Source organism: Kogia breviceps, chromosome 1 (assembly GCF_026419965.1).
Source record: "Kogia breviceps isolate mKogBre1 chromosome 1, mKogBre1 haplotype 1, whole genome shotgun sequence".
Lineage (NCBI taxonomy): Eukaryota > Metazoa > Chordata > Mammalia > Artiodactyla > Physeteridae > Kogia > Kogia breviceps.
Window position 1 is genome coordinate 133333461 of NC_081310.1, and position 18393 is coordinate 133351853.

The following is an 18393-nucleotide window of genomic DNA, read 5'->3' on the forward strand; positions in this document are numbered from 1 at the left end:
CTGTGAAATAAGTACTAATATTATCCATATTTTACAGACAAGGAACGTGCAATACAAGGAATTAAGTAAATAAATGTCAGAGCTGGAATTTGAATCCATTTGTGGATTTTAACTTGACTGACTTACATGGACTTGCAACTTGTCTGGCAAATAACTCAGTCTAGGAGTAGGAAAAAAGTCAGTTGTGTCATTTTCTCCTTCGTGTATACTTTAGCAGTATTCATTTTATGCCAAAGTGCACTTGGAGACATTAGATCTTACTTTTTTCATTTTATTAGGGTTACTTTATTAAACTACATAATGTGATCTGGAAATCCACCTAGCAGGTACACATACCATACGCTGCAGGAGGCTGAAAGATAACAAAGGGTGGGGCAGGGTAGGGGGAACTCCACTACCTTTGGTAACAAGCACTTATCCCTCCCAATGACTTATATCTGACATGTGACATGTGATGTAGAAAAAGTGAGGGCACCAGTGTTCTCTGTATTTTAAGTAGTAAACCTTAATTTTTCCTTGGAAGAATATCAATAGGAATTCTAATGTGTTTTTCCTGTGCAACAATAGATTATTTTGCATCCCACTTAGACCACTGACATGAATCCAATAACCATATTTGAACTCTAAAGGATATAAAGCTTTGTTATTGACCAGCACAGGAAAAACTATCACTTTCTTAGATCCTTGACCACAGAGAACAGAAGGCAGGTGTCTCCATTGGGGGATCATTGCCATAAAGCACTACATCCTGTTCAGTGTTACTGGTTTCTTGACTAAGTTCAATGAACACTAACGCCTAATAGCTAACCAAGTGACTACTCATTAATGTTTTCCTCTTCTACTTTTAACCATTTCTAAAATAAAGTTACTATTAGTAGTCAAAATAAATAAATGTCTAAACAAATTCTTAAACTTTTAGATGTCAATTTAACTTCTCTTTACCTATCTTTCATCTGTAGTTTAGTAGTTTTGCAGAGTTCCCAGGAGCATAAACTGTAGAATCTGTCTACTAAGTATGACTCTTGGCTCTGCTGCATCCTAACTGTTTCACTTTGGGCCAATTAGTTAACTTCTCTATGCCTCTGTTGCCATAAATGTGAAATAAACGTAATGATGCAGATCTTCCTCAACTTACAGTGGGGTTATGGCTCAGTAAACCCATCCTAAGTCGAAATGCATCTAATACAGCCAGCCCATCGAACATCATAGCTTAGCCTAGCCTACCTTAGACATGCTCAGAACAATTACATTAGCCTACAATTGGGCAAATATTTTAACACAAAGCCTATTTTATAATAAAGTGTTGAATACCTCATGTAATTTATTGAATCCTGTACTGAAAGTGAAAAACAGAGTGGTTGTATGGGTACAGATCTTTGTCAGTGTGCTGGTTGTTTACCCTGGTGACAGCAGTGCTGACTGGGAGTTTAGGCTCGCTGCTGCTGCCCAGCATCAAGAGAATATCATGCCATATATCACCGGGAAAAACCAAAATTCAAGATTTGAAGTACGGTTTCTACTGAATGCATATCACTCTCACACCACCGTAAAGTCGAAAAATCCTAAATCAAACCATCGTAAATCAGGGACCATCTGTAACGATAATATTAAGAAGACTAAGAAAACTTACCCCATAAAGTTTATGTGAGGGTTAAATAAACGAATAAATAAGGAAAACTTGGAATAGTGTCTGGTACATAGAAAACAATAAATATTAGTTATTATTATTTTTGTTATTGATTTGAGCCTCAACTTTATACTAGTTATTGAGTACATGAAAAATGCTATTTTATACCAGAACAACTATTCATCCAGTTGTATATCCAAGCAGTCAAGGCCTGGGAGGAGAGTATTGCTGTGTTTTAAAGTGTAAACCTCAAGAGATTGATTAGTCAAGTATCAGGAATACTGTTAATACCCCAGAGTAATCTATGAGGGATACTCTCCTCTCATGATATTTAGAACCTACTTAAATATGTTGTTTTCAGACTTTTTCAGATGTTTCAATATGTTTCACATTACTTTTTTTTCATGTAATTTGTAGACTACATTCCCATTTCTCTGTAGTCTACACCCTCCTGAGCCAGGTGCTAATAATTTCAGGAGAGGAGCATCTCTTAGCTCTGTAGATATTCCCAAGATGCTCAGTTCGGAGCCTCAGGAATTTTAAACAAGATGTGGCTTGTGATGTTAGGAGAGAAATGCTTCCTAGCAGTGTCATGGAGGTATATGTAGGGGAAAAGTTATTCCACTCCACAATTCTGACAAAAGGTCAACAAACACGGTGGCATCATAATTTCTGTGGGTTTTCCCTAAATTTATATTAAAGCAATTTTGCATCTAAACTTTGGAAATTTAGTTTCTAAATGTTAATTTATTGGCAAAAAGTTTTTAACAGGTGCCAACCCAATCCATTGCTTCCCGGCACAGCTTCACCATGCAGATCTTGGGCTTTCCGGGAGGAGTTCTGCCAAACCTGGGTATATTCTTTACTGGGCTCAAACCTTTTATATGTGCTTTCAGCCACTGTATACCTTCAGGGTATTTTATCAGTCTTAGCGCATACACACGTGTTCAGGCTCCACAATGGTTGCAACTTCTGAAAATTGACCCCCTCTTCTTTTGAGATCTCTTTTCAGTTATAGATCAGCCTTCATCGAGAGGATAATGTCCTTGGGGTTTTCTACTAAGAAGTCAGTGTCCTCAGAGTATAAAAAAGATCAGATGTGAAAATAACTTGAAAGCTAAGAAGTCAGAGTTGTCAAACAAACCTCCAAATGCCCACATACTTTGACTTTCAGATAAACAACAAAGTAAAAGCATGTCCCCAATATTGTATGGAACATGCTTATACTAAAAAATTAATTTGTTGTTTATCTGAAATTCAACTTTCACTGGCGTCCTATATTTTTATTTACTAATCTGGCAGCACTATGAGAAAGGCCTATAAAGGCAGGTATTATAATGAAGAAAATGTGACAGGTACCTGAAAGTACAAACTGCATTTATGACTTGCTGGAAAGGAAGTCTTTGACAAGTTATAACTTGTCTTGATCTTTTTATTTTAGGAAACACAGAAGCAGAATCCACAAATAATAAATGCTTTCATATAATTGACTACCCATCAAATATCTGGAATATCAGTAATATTTATGAGTTATTGATAAATTAATATTTATCTTAAGCTGGATTTAAATTTTTATTTTAAAAATAAGAAAAACTGTAATTATAGAGTGTTTCGTATCTATATCTATATAATTAGCAATAGAAACACCCTGTATTAGTGTTCTAATGCTGTCATAACAAATTATTGCAAACTTAGTGGCTTAAAACACTCCAAATCTGTGAGTTCACAGTGCGGTAGGTCAGAGGTCTGGGTACAGTGCAGCTCAGCTGATTCCTCTACTCAGACTCTCACTAGGCTAAAATCAAGGCATCGCTCTTCTGGAGGCTTTGGGGCAGAATTTGTTTCTGTGTTTATTCAGATTGTTGGCCAAATTCAGTTTCATGCGATTGATTTCTTTGCTGACTGTTAGACAGAGGTCAGTCTCAATCTGTAAAGCGTCCCACATTTCCTGACACATGGCCTGCTTGGTCTTCTGTCTCTCAGACCTTCACTTATGCCTCATCTCTCCTGCCTTCTGTGGCATCTCTGCTGAATCTTTTTTGCCTTCCTCTTTCATTTTTAAGGGCTCATATATTTACATTGAGCCCTTATTTTATCCAGGATAACTTTCTTATCCTAAAGTCTTTCTATCCTAAGGATAGAATTATAACCTTAATTCTATCTGTAAAATCCCTTTTGCTATATTCACAGGGTCCCAGACATTAGGGCGTAGACATTTTTTTTGGAAGGGACATATTATTCCACTTACCACATCCCCAATACTATATGAATATACTGTAACTAAGGCATGTAAAGAAGTGATTACAACTGGGAAATAATTTTTTTAAAAAATCAAACAGAAGACAAAACTCTAAGTACTTAATTCCAATCTAGCTATTAGACAATTTTTTTAATTTAATAGATTATATCTTTTCACTTTAAAGCTTAAATTAAAAGCTACTCAGCCATCTCTGCAGTGGCCTAGGGATTGAGAATGGGTCTTTTTTTATGGCCTCTTGGTAAGCCAGTAGAAACCCCCTTTTGTCCATGGCAGAAGCAGTTTTGTTCTAGGCCAGTTAATTTAAAGGTAATAAAACTATTTGAAAGGATATAGCAGTTGTGATCATGACACATTCTTAAATGAATCAGATTCTGTTTGATATATATGAAAAATTTAAACATGAGACTAAAAGTGCTAGAAGAGAAATTTTCTCATTCTTTCTGGTGAGATCTGACATCAGCATATAGATGGCTTCATCAATTATTGAGAAAAAGACTAAAAAAAAATGACTGATTGGGATGCTTTATTCTGAAGTCTGAATTTGAAGCCCTTGGGTTGAATGTACCTGTAGGTCTAAATCTTTCAGAATTAGCTCTCGCTCTCTCACCAGCCCATCTATTTAAATTTCTAGTTTAAAAAACTAAGGCACTCAAAAATTTTTAATGCACTCTGTCAAACATGTGTGCCAAACTTTGAAGTAACTGCATGTATCAGTGAAGTGAAGAAACAAATCTCTATATAGATAAATATCCCTTAAGATGAAGCAAGGGAACTGATTTTAAGCTTCCAGGACTTTGAATGATTTTTTTTCCCACAGCTATTTTCATTCTCTTCTGTAATCTAAAGTACAGCAATGAATTTCAGAGTTCTTATGTTTGCCATGTAATGTCCTTGTCCTGTTTATTCCTAGAAAAGTATTATGGACTCCTGGTTGACAAACTACAACTGTATTTTAAAAATTGAGACAAAAATGATAATGAATGACTTTGTTGATTCACAAGTCATTAATTAGCCCCTGTGCTTTTTTGTGACACTAACATTAGAGATAAGTAATAAGGGAACCACAGCCTATAAAATCAGCACACATAGGTAAGCACTAATGAGCAAAAGTGTGAATCATTTTAAAGGCAACATCTTCCTAATTAAGGTTAATATTAATGATTTATATTATATTTTAAAGACTTACTGAAGTATTCAAGTTTTTTATTGTTGCTGTAGCCATTGCTTGCAAACAGTGTTAATAGTATCTTCCCAACTATTTAACCTAAAATACAGGTATTTCTCTATGAGTCCTCAAAGTCATTACTTCTGGAATAATTGCAAACTATTTCTTATTATTAGAAATACTTTTTAATTCTACATAATCTTGTTCTGAGCTTTTGTTTTTATCTCATCTCAGACTGTTCATGATTACTTCATAAAACATTTCCTCCCAAAAGATACTTTTCTGTACCATGTAAAATGCATAGCATTTCAACTTAATTTCCACCTCTAAGTAAAGTCATGTGCCTTTAGGTGATACTGATTCTTTGTTTAAGTTGTTTTATTTTTTAATCTATTAGAAAAAGAATTTAAAATAGCTTATATATTTATGGATAAAGAGAATGCAGGCAGTGTAAAAAGAGTAAATTTAGGTTTTTCCAGTTATCCCAAATTTGCTAAATATTATAGTATGACCTTGGATTTGACTCTGAGTTTGGTTAAAGAAAAAATTATTCTGACACTTGTTACAATGGTAAGGAAGACTTTATTCCAGACTATTGTGAGAGGTGTCAAAACTATCATAATAGGGGAGATTGAGCTCAACTCTGAATACAATAAGGGCAACTGGGGATGTACAGCCAAGGAACAGGTTATGTGTGAGGGAGTGGGTGGGGATGGCAGATGAAAAACTACTAAGAGGAGACATCAAGTGTAGGGGGAATTCTTGCTAAACTTATTTTAAGAGCTTTCTTACTGAATGGCAGGCCAGAGTGATCAGATATCAAGGATGGGAGATGAGGAATTTGAAAGTGATCACATATCAAGAGTGGGAAAAAAATCCTCTCTAAGCTGATTCAGCAGGATTCTTGCTAAAACTGGGCACTGCAAGGATGTCACTGAAGCTCAGGGTCAAGGCCTAGATGAGAAGAGGGCTCAGAGGAACTTGACTGCAGTTTAATTAAGGAAAATCTTTGTCAATTTCCTACTGACTAAGGCAAGGGAAGAACATGTTGATATACAGAATTTTCATTGTCCAAAACAGTAAAGAGTACGATCATGCTCTGCATTTCCATGGAATTGAATTCGGGTCTGATTTTATCATTTGGGTTTCAGTTTTTCACAAAGGTACACTGGGAGGCAGTAGGTAGATAAAGAGCATTTAAACAGAGGTGGTGAGGGAATGAGCTAAGGGGATATCTAAAGGTCCAGCAAGGACAATGGCCTGAAGTCATGCTTTGTGTGCTGGAGGAAGAACAGAGAATCCAATGTGAGTGGAGTGAAGTGATCAAAGCACAGAGAAATAGGACTTGAGGGAAGAACTATATCATTTCAGACCTTAGAATCTATTGTGAGATCCTCAGGTTTAACTCTGAGATGGGAAGCCATTGGAGGGTTTGGACTAGAGAAGTGGTCTGACTTACATTTTAAAAGGCTCAATCTTTCTGCTGTAATGAGGAAAGACTGTAGGAAGGCAAGGATGCAAGCAGAGAGACCAATTAGGAGGCTTTTGCAATAACCTAGGAGAGGCATGATGGTGGCCTTTTCCAAGATAAGAGCTGTGAAGAGGGTAAGTGGTAGTCATATTTCGAAGATGGTTTTTTTTGTTTGTTTGTTTGTTTTTTTGTGGTTCGAGGGCCTCTCACTGTTGTGGCCATTACCGTTGCGGAGCACAGGCTCGGGACGCACAGGCTCAGCGGCCGTGGTTCACAGGCCCAGACGCTCCGCGACATGTGGGATCTTCCCGGACCGGGACACGAACCCGTGTCCCCTGCATCGGCAGGCAGACTCTCAACCACTGCGCCACCAGGGAAGCCCCCGAATATGTTTTGAAGGTAGAGATGAAAGGTTTGCTGATGAATAAACTTGATCTGCTAGAAAATGAGATAACTTTTCTCGTGAGGTGGGATATGTTACAACAAAAATAGGTTCTTTAGAAGAATAGCAGTTTAATTTTTGACATTTTAACTCACGATGCCCATTAGATTTCCAAGCAGAAAAGTTAGATGGAGCCTAAGGATATTATTTAGAGCCACTGAGTCTGAATCAGTGAGTATATATAGACAGGTCCAGCAACTGAGATCCAGACAAATCACTTACTTTCTTTGTGTTTCACTCCTTTGGCTCTACTGGTCACTCAAGACTGGCTTAGAAATCATACATTAGGGTATCATCACCTGTGTCCTTCTACTGTACTCTGCAAACAACTGCATGGCACTTCCTAAATAATGTTGTACTTGCCTGTTGACTGGCCATCTCCTCCACTGTACTGTAAGTTCCTTGAGGAAAAGGACTATAGTTTATAAGTGATTCTTGAGTGAAAGAATCAATTAAAAAACCTTTGCATTTAAGATAAAATCTAAGTACTCTTCATCTTTTGTCTACCTTGTCTCCGGCTATGTTTACTACACTTCAGCCACCACTGCTGGTAATTCCTTAAAGGCATACCATATTCTTAAGCCTCATGGCTTTTTTCTATGCCATTTTGCTTCATAGAATGCTTTTCTTCCTCATTTTTGATCTGCTAATGCATTATCAGTCGTCACGTCTGGTTTAAAATGCTAAATCTTAAGACATACATCCCAAACCTTCATTCTAGTTCACCCATTTTGTGTCTCCCAGCAGTCTAAATTTGTGACTTAATAGCATTTTTCACAGTTTGTAGAATTGTATGTGTATGATTTTTTCTACTACCTATTTTCTTAATAAGTTTATGAGAACAAAGGGCAGTGTCTGTTTTGTTCATTAATATGTACCCAGACCTCACCAATATACCAGACACTTAGTTGACCCTTTATAAAATGTTTTGAATACATGCAAATAAAAAGCTCCATATATCTGTATTATTGTCATTGATAATACAATGTATTTGTGATTGTTTTCATTGCATAAAACCATAACACCTTTTGATTAAAATGCTCTAATCTGGGCTTCCCTGGTGGCGCAGTGGTTGAGAATCCGTCTGCCGATGCAGGGGACATGGGTTCGTGCCCCGGTCCGGGAAGATCCCACATGCCGCGGAGCGGCTGGGCCCGTGAGCCATGGCCGCTGAGCCTGCGCGTCTGGAGCCTGTGCTCTGCAACGCGAGAGGCCACAACAGTGAGAGGCCCGCGTACCGCAAAAAAAAAAAAAAAAAAAAAAAAAAAAAGCTTTAATCTGTTTTATCTTACAATTATGAAAATATGTTTATGGACTAAGAATTGTATCTTGTTTGTCTAGCAGCACCTGGTTTTTATAAGTATGTAAACATTTTCCCTTTCATGTAGAAAACATGTACTTTCCACAGCTAGATCACCCATAAAGAATGTTCCATTTTTACTCTTCACTATTTTAGCATATGATGTAAAAGCATATCCAAAATGTATATGCATTTCTGAGAAACCATAACAATATAAGAAACTATTTTTCAAATTTGTTTTATCAATAACAGAAATTTAAGAAACCTTATTTAATAAATATTACAAATTTAAATCACTAACTTAGAAAATTTATGCATTAGTGAACAATTATTTTAACATTTAAAGTTATTTTATCTTATAACTCTTCTTCTGTTAACAAGTTCAATATAAACACCTCATAAAAATTCTTTGCAGATTTTCAGACCAATAATGTTTTGAGTATATTATTTATACTAACCAAATTTTAATACTTTTTATTATTTTAAAAAACATATATATGTTTATAAAATTAAACACAAGTGTTGTTCCCAAATTTATTTAAAGAAATTATAGCTATAGAAACCTAGAAAATGTTATGCATCTCTTTCATAAGTAGTAGAGACTATTTATAAAATTAAATATTATTAAATTGTCATTTCAGTTAGTTATTTGAGCATACAATAGGGGGAAACTTGTCAACTGAATCAATTTAAATATATTTTATCTCCCCTCTGCAATTGCTGAAGTCTTTCTTTGTATGGAAACCTTACTATAATTAGAATTAATTAATCATATAATTGAAGTAATAAACATTTGGAAGCAGGAAGAAGGGACTAGATCCATATTCCTCTAAGAGTTTCTCTCAAGGACCTCTCCATGGAGATATGACAACATGAAATTATCTGATCAATTATTTTATACTGCTTTTTATAATAGTAACTGGTAAATTTCATTTTTAGAAGCTATATAAGATCCTTAGAATATGGAAGAAGAAACAGAATTTTTCTATAAATTTTTGAAATCCTAGTATAAGAATTAGCTGAAAGTTAAAATATTGCACTTTGCTACTGTTGTTACAAAATGGCTTTTGAAAAATTTGTTTGGATTAATAAAATATATTCAGTAAAGGATTAACCTACAAATTATTTCTATAATTTTAATATTTTTAATTATTAGTATGCTTATGTTAAAATAGATATACATTTTAATTATACCCCTCAATTAATCCTCTGACACAGCACATATGACTTACAAGTCTCCCAAAGTATAAGAAAAGGAAAGAAGAGGAAGTTTTTCATAATGCAGTCATTTTAGAAGGGGTAAAAATTCTGTGCATTCTATATAACCGATACTGTGGAATATATATAATAGAATATAAATGTTTATCAAAACGCATATGCCTTTAAACATATATTTCACTGATTAATATTTTGAAAGTTTATGAGATTAAATTTAGGGAAAGGAAATCTCAATATAATATTAGGAGAGATAGCTAGATGAACCATACAAAAGTACATTCAAACATTTTCTAACAGTAGAAATTAAGGGTGTTTTGTTGTTTTCAATATCCTTTCAATTTCTCTTTTCCAGTTTAAATTTTCAAAGGATTGACAGAAGTATCACTAAAACTTCTTTTCAAAGAAACAGCACACAATTTCATGAACAAAAATTTGATTTCTTAAGTATTCATAAAGTTTTTCAAACCAAAATTTATCTTAATATGTATATTAACAATGTTGTTGGCAGAAGGTGATAATTCATCAATCTGTAGACATGATTATAACATCTGAAGAAGTTCTTGAACAGGTGCTTAATACAATCTGGCAAATTGTACTAACTGTGATTTGTACTGACAATTTTCAGTGATACTGTAAAGATCAACCACATATTTGTTTGCATACGTCTACCAGAGGGTTTCTACTTCTTAATATACATAAAAATGCCATGATTTACTGGTTTCTATTTATTTGATATCTTTGCTATTTGTTTATTTCATTTATATGTATCTAGTTTACTATGAAAATATCTCTGTTGAAATTAATTTATATTTTCAGGTTAATCTCTTGGCATTTGGAGTTATCATATACAAAGTTTTTCGTCACACTGCGGGGTTGAAACCAGAAGTTAGTTGCTGTGAGAACATAAGGTAAGTATTTCTTCAACTGTATTTTCTTTAGTGATTAAAAGTTTTAGTAACTTAAAGTAGAAATAATTTTTGGAAGGACAATTTTTAAATGATTTTTTCACACTTTCCCCCATCATATTTAAAATACTAAATAGTATTGCTAAATAGTATTTAATATGTTTAATAAGCCTATAATCACCACAGATTAAATCGTAAGTAAAGCAATCTTTTTGAACATACTCCCCTTTGAAAGAAAAGATGATGACTGCATTTTAAGACAAAAGTTGACCTTAGTGATCTTCTTTTGCAAAGCATTTCTCAGCGCTTAGTAACTGTGTTTCTTCCTTGTGATTTCTAGTTTGCATTCTCCCATGATTTTTCCTCAGCTCCCTCCCTTTAAAACTGATTTATTGAGACCTTGAAAATGGTTTGTTCAGGAAAAACTGAAGCGTACTGTAGGGAACATTAGAAACAACTGACGTTTGGGTCTCTTGGGAACGCTCCTGTAGTTTCAATATCTTGCACAAGATTTATAGTTAGGATTTAGCAAATGTTTGATTGATTACTTTCTTTTACTCCTCACCATTCATAGTTACATGTAGTTTGCTGGCTTTAATAAAGTTGAGAATGACTCATTTTCTGTGGTACACTGAAAAAACATCTTCGGCAGTAAAGAATGATTGCACTAAGAATGAGAAAATAAGTATTAGTTGCCTCATTTCCAAGGCAGTGTCCTCAGTGAGCAGCATTGAATATTGTTTTACCAAAACTTGCAGGCAATAAGTTGAAAATGTATAAAAGTGAGTATGTGCCTGTATTTTTTAAGAAATCAGCATTCTAACATGAATTTACTTTGAGGTAACTGTATTGCAAAAGCAAAGAAATAAAAAAATCTTGTTTTATATTTTACATGTTCTCTACTAAGCCTGAAAGGAAAGCAGAAGTATCCTTTGATGTCCTGCCCATGTGCTGACCTAAATCCACATGGTATACTCTTAAAGATTTCTTAGGGAGAGTACTTCCTAACAGCTATCTGTCTTACCTTTGGGAGTTCCTGCAACATTAGATTTGAGATCAAAGCATACACACAGATGAAAATACTTTAAGATTAAGGAAATTCCTTGAAAAATACCAGATTTTTAAAATGCTGCCTTGAATCGGGAAGCACATCCCAGCCACAGTGCACTAGTATACCCTAGCCTGTCCCATGCAACTATAGCATAATTAGTCAGTTTCAAAATCGTTGGTGGTCTTTACCGAAGATTTCTTGGTTATTCAAACACTGACTTCCCACATAATTTGAGGAATTTGAGGATATGTTAAGTATGCATAGCTTTCTTAGCTGGAACATTGCAAATTTGTTCTAGGTCTTGTGCCAGAGGAGCCCTTGCTCTCCTGTTCCTCCTTGGCACCACCTGGATCTTTGGAGTGCTCCATGTTGTACATGCATCGGTGGTGACAGCTTACCTCTTCACCGTCAGCAATGCCTTCCAGGGGATGTTCATCTTCTTATTCCTGTGTGTTTTATCTAGAAAGGTAAGCAATTTGTTATTTTTGTCAACCTTATAGCATATTTATGTAGCACCAGTTACCAAATTGATAAAACTTCTCATTCTCATAGATTTATGACTTGTGCCTTTATTGCCTAAGTGCAGTACATTTTGGTGTCAAAGTAATCAGAATGCTTAGCTGTTCATAGGGAAATGTGCTTTTAAAAAACTTGCTAGTAGCAGTATAAATAACAGCTTACATTCTCTTGAGCGTATTCTGACAGATAATCAGAAAGCAACAATAATTTAGAAAACCAAATATAACAATTTATTGTGATTTGAAAATAATTTGATGTGATTTTTACAATTATGTTTCACGTTTCTTACTTTCTTCTTTTTCTTTTTTTTTTAGATCCAAGAAGAATATTACAGATTGTTCAAAAATGTCCCTTGTTGTTTCGGATGTTTGAGGTAAACAGAGAGAACTATGGATCAGTATTGCTACACAGAAATAAAAAAGCCAAGCTGTGGATGGCCAATGTATAAAAATGACTCAAACAAATTGTCCAATTGTTAATACTAATCAAATATTTTAAGTCCATTTTTCTGTTTACTGTGTAAGAACTGTAGATAATACAAGATAAAATTATGTACCATATAGCTATAGTAAGCTTTCCTACATGACTTAGTTAGCTATGTCAAAAATAGTATTGCAGATATTTGGAAAGTAATTGGTTTCTCAGAGTGGTATCACTGCACCCAAGGAAAGATTTTCTTTCTAACACAAAAAAATATATGAATGTCCTGAAGGAAACCACTGGCTTGATATTTTCTTGATTCATGTTGCCTTTGAAACTAGTCCCCTATCACCTTAGTAATGAGCTCCGTTACAGAAAGTGGAACATAAGAGAATGAAGAGGTAGAATATAAAACAGTAAAAAGGGAATGACGGTTGTAACCATGAGACATATTTTGAGCAAGCTCGTTGTTTTGTAAACTAGATGGGAAACTAGAGATAAAACAAACAATTGAATAAACACATCTTACCATTCTGTGAATTGTTCTGAACTTAAATTTCTACCGAAACAACTTAGACCTGTATTTGTTATATCCATTTTCTATTCTAATAGTCTATAAAAACACGAAACTTCACAAAAAAAAAAAAAAAAACCTAAACATTTCTGTTCTGTTTTTAGGTTAACATCAGAATGAGGTATATGCTCTTTCTATACTTATTTCACAGATTGTGACTTCAAATGCTTATTCAATAGTACATAAATGTGTCAAAATATAATATTGTTCATGCCTGTAAATGTAAAAATTGTGTATATAAACCTGAAGTACGCTGTTCCGTAACCTTTCAGTGTAGTGAAAAATATTGTATCTCATTAGACTAGCATATTTGAGTTCTTTATTTTTTTTAATTTTAGAAATATTGTAGTTCACATCACAATATTCTCTTTTAACTTACTATTTTTAAAAGGGCATTATAAATATGAAAGTGTTCATAAAGTGAATTGCTATTTTTTTCTGTTCAGAAAAGTACACATTTAAAAATGTTATTTATAACAAAGAAATCACTGGGAACTGTATAAACTCTCACACTGGATCTATTTTCTGACAGTTTTCCTCTATTAAGGCATATCTGCTAAAATGTAAGGCTTCTATCTGTCTTCAAGTTTTCTCATGAAAATGTAGAAGCAGTGATTTTACTTCAAAAAATATGTAATTGTTCTACACATACCTGTAAAAGTGTGCCAATACACTGAATATTGTGATTTTAACTTAACTTCTCCAGCTGTTCAAGTGAAGTCTGTCAAATCTTACTCTCACAAATAAAATGATATCTGAATGAATCTTTCTACTGCTTGGCTGAGGCATTTCTCGAGAAAGATGAGCTGCCTGCCAATGTCTTAAACATTTTTAGAATATTTGTGATAACTTTTTATTTGATCTTTTGATCTCTTATATGACCTATTATTATCATTATCATTATGGGACAGTGCTATTGGAATAAGATACTAAAAAAAGTAATCTGTTCAATCAATGTATACAAATTATGTGTGGTAAGCAGAATAATGGTCTTCCCAAAATGCCCACACCCTAATCTGCAGAACACATGAATATGTTAAGTTACGTAGAGAGCTACCAGCTAACAGCTACCAGCTAACAGCTAGTCCTCTAACTTTGACGTGAGGAAATTATCCTGGATTTTTCAGGTTGGTCCCATGTAATCACAAGTTTCCTTATAAACAAAAGATGGAGGCAGAAGAGGGAGCCTGTTAAAGCAGTGCCATACGAGGCATACTCAACCACACGTTGTTGGCTTTGAAGATGGAAACAGTCCATAAGCCAAGGAACATGGGCAGCTCCTGTAAGCTGAGAAAGGCAAGGAAATGGATTCTCCCTCAGAGCTCCTAGAAGGAAGTCAGCCCTGATGTACTTTTGTTTTAGCCCAGGGAGACCCAGGTTGGACTTCTAACCTCTAAAACTGTAAAACAATAAATGTGTATTGTTTTAAGCCACCAAGTTTGTTGATAATTTGTCACAAGATTATTGATATTTTTTGATAATTTGTTACAGCAACTATAGGAACTAATGTGGAAATATATACATAATAACATCTTTAGATATAAGCAAGTATTCATATCAGTAGGGAAAACCTTAAATCGTGAATCTTGTTTTCACCAACCCTCCCATAGACATCATTGGGTGAAACTTGTATTCTTTAGTATGAGATTTCAGACCTTCTCATAACTGCTCACTTACCTTTTTATTAGATAAGGATCTCTCTTTTTAAAAAAATGAAAAAAAAAGGTGTATGCACACGTATAAATATATATTTATTGCATAAATGCCTCATAGCACTTGCCCCCTGTTTTTATAATCAACAAGAAAAAGGGCTCAAAGACGGTTTTCACTGGACTCAGTTTAAAAAATACAAAAATGAAGATTACGATGACAAGAATGTGTTAAGATGCTGAACTGAAAAGTACATACAAAAGTACATACAGCTGCTGGAAACACACTGTCAATGTGTGGCTCCCGAGCCCTCAGGTGGAGGAGTGCGATGAAGCCGTGTCCCCTGAGGCCCAGCAGCTCTGCCTCAGCAGGACCCAGTGTGACCTGCTGCCTGGGGGCTCACCCCATCCCCAAGTGACACTGCCCCACGGTGTGGACATCACCCATGCCTTCAAACGCCCACACACCGCACACTTAATTAACATAAAAAACTTTTTAAACCACTCAAAGTCTGTGAGATAAAGAGATCCTGCGCCCGTGGTTCTCACGTTTACCCTATGAGTTTCCTCAGTTCTACTAAACTGTTTATTTTTCCCAAGACTTTCTATGGTTTACCAAAATCCCCTATTTCTGGAGCTTCCTACTCTGACAAACATCTGCTTATACCTAATGTATCTTTCTCTATGAAGCCTTTCTGGTTTCACACAAGGAATTAATCAGGGGTTTCCCCGGGGCTTCCCCGGTGGCGCAGTGGTTGAGAGTCCGCCTGCTGATGTAGGGGACACGGGTTCGTGCCCCGGTCCGCGAGGATCCCACATGCCGCGGAGCCTGCGCGTCCGGAGCCTGTGCTCCGCAGCGGGAGAGGCCACAACAGTGAGAGGCCCGCATAACGCAAAAAAAAAAAAAAAAAAAAAAAAGGAATTAATCAGCTCTACTTTTGTGTCATCATTCCATCCAGTACTTACCTATTTTAACATTTATCACATTGTATTGCAATTATTTATCCCTAGCTCAAGATATTCATTGTACCAAGTTATGTTCTTCCTTTAAGGCAGATACCTTTTCTTTTTTGCTTCGTGAATCAATGTCGTTGCCTTCTTCTGTTTTGTGACCATGTGGTTGATGTGATAAGAGAGTCTGAACCCTCTGAACAGCCTGGCTTTTGCTGTTTTGCTTTAGATACTCCATACTGGAAGCATGTTGGGTGAGCCAGCTTTCTCAGGTAAAGCCCTCCATGCTTATCTCTAACGTCATGCAGTTTAGGTGGAAGAGATGGCCCAGCAATCTCAAATTGTTGAAGTGGAGCAGGGAGAGGAATTAGGCTACCAATGTAAGCTTGAGCTCGTAATAGGGCTTCAACTCAGTTTATCCAGGGAAGATCTTTGGGGATTTGTAAGGAAGTTGCCAAAGAAGTAATAAAGTAGTGCTTTATTTTCCATTTGGCTGTTATTCCTCACGTACCACTTCTTCATTTGATAGTGAGAGGAATAAATATTAGGATTTGAGATTCAGTCTCCTCAACCTCTAAAATGTATCACAAATTCATTAATAAATATTAATTTGCAAACTCTTCTTCATAAGCAGCTGGGGTTGGGAGAAGGGTTATAGTGTGTCGAGGGATTCAATCAAAGAACTTAATACTTTAAGGTAGGTCTCAAACAATGAGATGAATGGACACCAAAGACATGTAAGATAAATTCCCTTACTGTGTAAAAACTTGTTATTAACTGGAGACACTATAATCCCCTAATTAAAAAATCTGTTAGTTGATTGATTACACTGAGGTTAGGAAAAATATATTTACACACAATATATCAATTAAAAAATGTATGAGAAAGTCTCTAAGCAAATACTCCACAATCTTCATGCTAGGCATAACCAACAGTCTATACATACTCATCTGATGATGGCATCATTTCTTCAGTCCTTTTTAATTCAATGCCCCCCAATTAAATGATAACCCTACATTTCTTAATTTTCCATATATTTAAAGTTATTGCACCCATCTTCAATGACTTACAAAATATGAGCCTTTTCTGTGTCAAGATAATCCTCTAATTTTTCCAACATGAAATCTTTGAGGAGAACATGAATTATTGATTCAGTATGGATCAGAAAGTGTACCTGTTGTTCAGATTTTTCTGCTACCTAGAATGTCTGCTCCCTTGCAAATTCTGCCCATGATTCAAGACCCCTAGTATGAAGCCTCTCAGATCAATTTGGTGCATATTAATTTCCCCAGTCCCTACAACTATAACACTTACAAAGTGTATGAAATAACATAGCACTGAATAGGGGTTGTTAAGTCATCATGCAGTGTTCAAACTTAAAACTTTTAGGTTTTAGACTACAGATATGAGAGAAATAACTGGAAGATGGCATTTAAAGGGAAAAAAAGACTTCTTCCTGAAATTTGATACAGATTTCAATTGTTAAATTGTGTGATCTCATTTAACTCTTACAGTAATATATGCAATTTTATCCTCATTTTTTAACATGAAAAGTGCTCAGTGTCACACAGCTAGGAAATTGAAAAATCAGTGTTTAAACTGAAAGTCATACCTCCTCCTGCTCCCCCATGGAAACTCTGAGGAACTTGCTCAGACTCTCTCAGATAGGAAGTTAAAGGGACTGGATTCATACCCAAACTTTCTGCCTCTCAGTCTAGAGCATATTCCACTGTTCTGTAGCTATAAACTCATATCATATAAGGATAATATTCCTGTTTACAATTATGTTCTTTTGGGTATAGAGGAAGTGTGACATTCTTTTTTAACATGTCTTTTCTACGCATATGCAATTTGAAATGTGTATTTCGTATGTTTTAAGGTAAAGTATTTTTCTTCTTTTCTCTTTGCTTTGCCGCCCTTTCTCTGCACATTTATTCCTATCCCCCATGCCCACTTACACCCCCAACCAGGCAATATATTTTAACTAGCTGGTATATATTCTTCCATTTTTTCTTCCTGTTCATATCATCATATTCAAATGATTAGTATTAGATCACATTTTAAAAGCATCTCTATTATCACATGGAAAGCTAATGGGTATATTTCATTCATTCCTTTTAAATGACTGAATAATATTCCATACTAAGGATGGACCATAAATTGCACAGCTGGTATGCAATCTGGATTAATGCAATAATACATTGGAAGACTTCAGTATCTTTCAGGAGTAATGTTCTCCATGCTATGTGGCTTGGTTTTGTCGTTAAAAATACCCAATGCCAACAGTTTTTTTTTTTTTTCTTATGATGGATGTGGACCCATGTTGATAAGCTAAAGCACTATAAACCTTTCATTGATATAGAAGTTACTTGTTATTTCTTGTAACTATTCAGTTACAAAAATCATGCCATGGATTTAAGATCCACAAAGCTCCTTAAACATTTTCATTTAAGTGAAAAGGATTTGAATTACTTACACTAAATAGAAGGCTTGAGCAAGCATTAAGATCAGTAGACAATCTGCAAGTACAAAACAATTTACTTAGTATTTCATTCAGACGTTATACGTCATAGGTTTGTATGGTAGTTATGATTAATATAAAATGAGAGGGTTAGTTTAGCTGCAATGGATCTCTTCTGGCGCTAATGTACCACGATTCTAATTTCAACACCCCACTTTGAGGCATTGTAAATAATGAAATCTATAAAGTATATTACAATTTTATACACTCAAAAGGGGAAAAATAATAGGTTTCTTGAAAAATTGTTCTTAAGAAATGTGGTTTCATTTCCTATTGGGTTGCAATTTGCCATATATCAGCATCCAAGGGCCAGGCTGCTC

At 35.1% G+C, this 18393-nt stretch overlaps 1 protein-coding gene across 4 annotated transcripts in view; it reads left to right on the forward strand.

Moving 5' to 3' along the window:
• Nucleotides 1–14385, forward strand: part of ADGRL4 (adhesion G protein-coupled receptor L4) — a 123589-nt gene extending 109204 nt beyond the window's left edge. For all 4 annotated transcript variants that reach the window (XM_059075112.2, XM_059075120.2, XM_067044008.1 and 1 more), the window contains 3 exons: nucleotides 10300–10391; nucleotides 11738–11906; nucleotides 12273–14385. In XM_059075112.2, coding sequence (XP_058931095.1) covers nucleotides 10300–10391; nucleotides 11738–11906; nucleotides 12273–12335 — 324 coding nt within the window. In that variant the 3' untranslated portion in view covers nucleotides 12336–14385. The remainder of the gene's footprint in view (nucleotides 1–10299; nucleotides 10392–11737; nucleotides 11907–12272) is intronic.
• Nucleotides 14386–18393: the final 4008 nt, after the last annotated feature.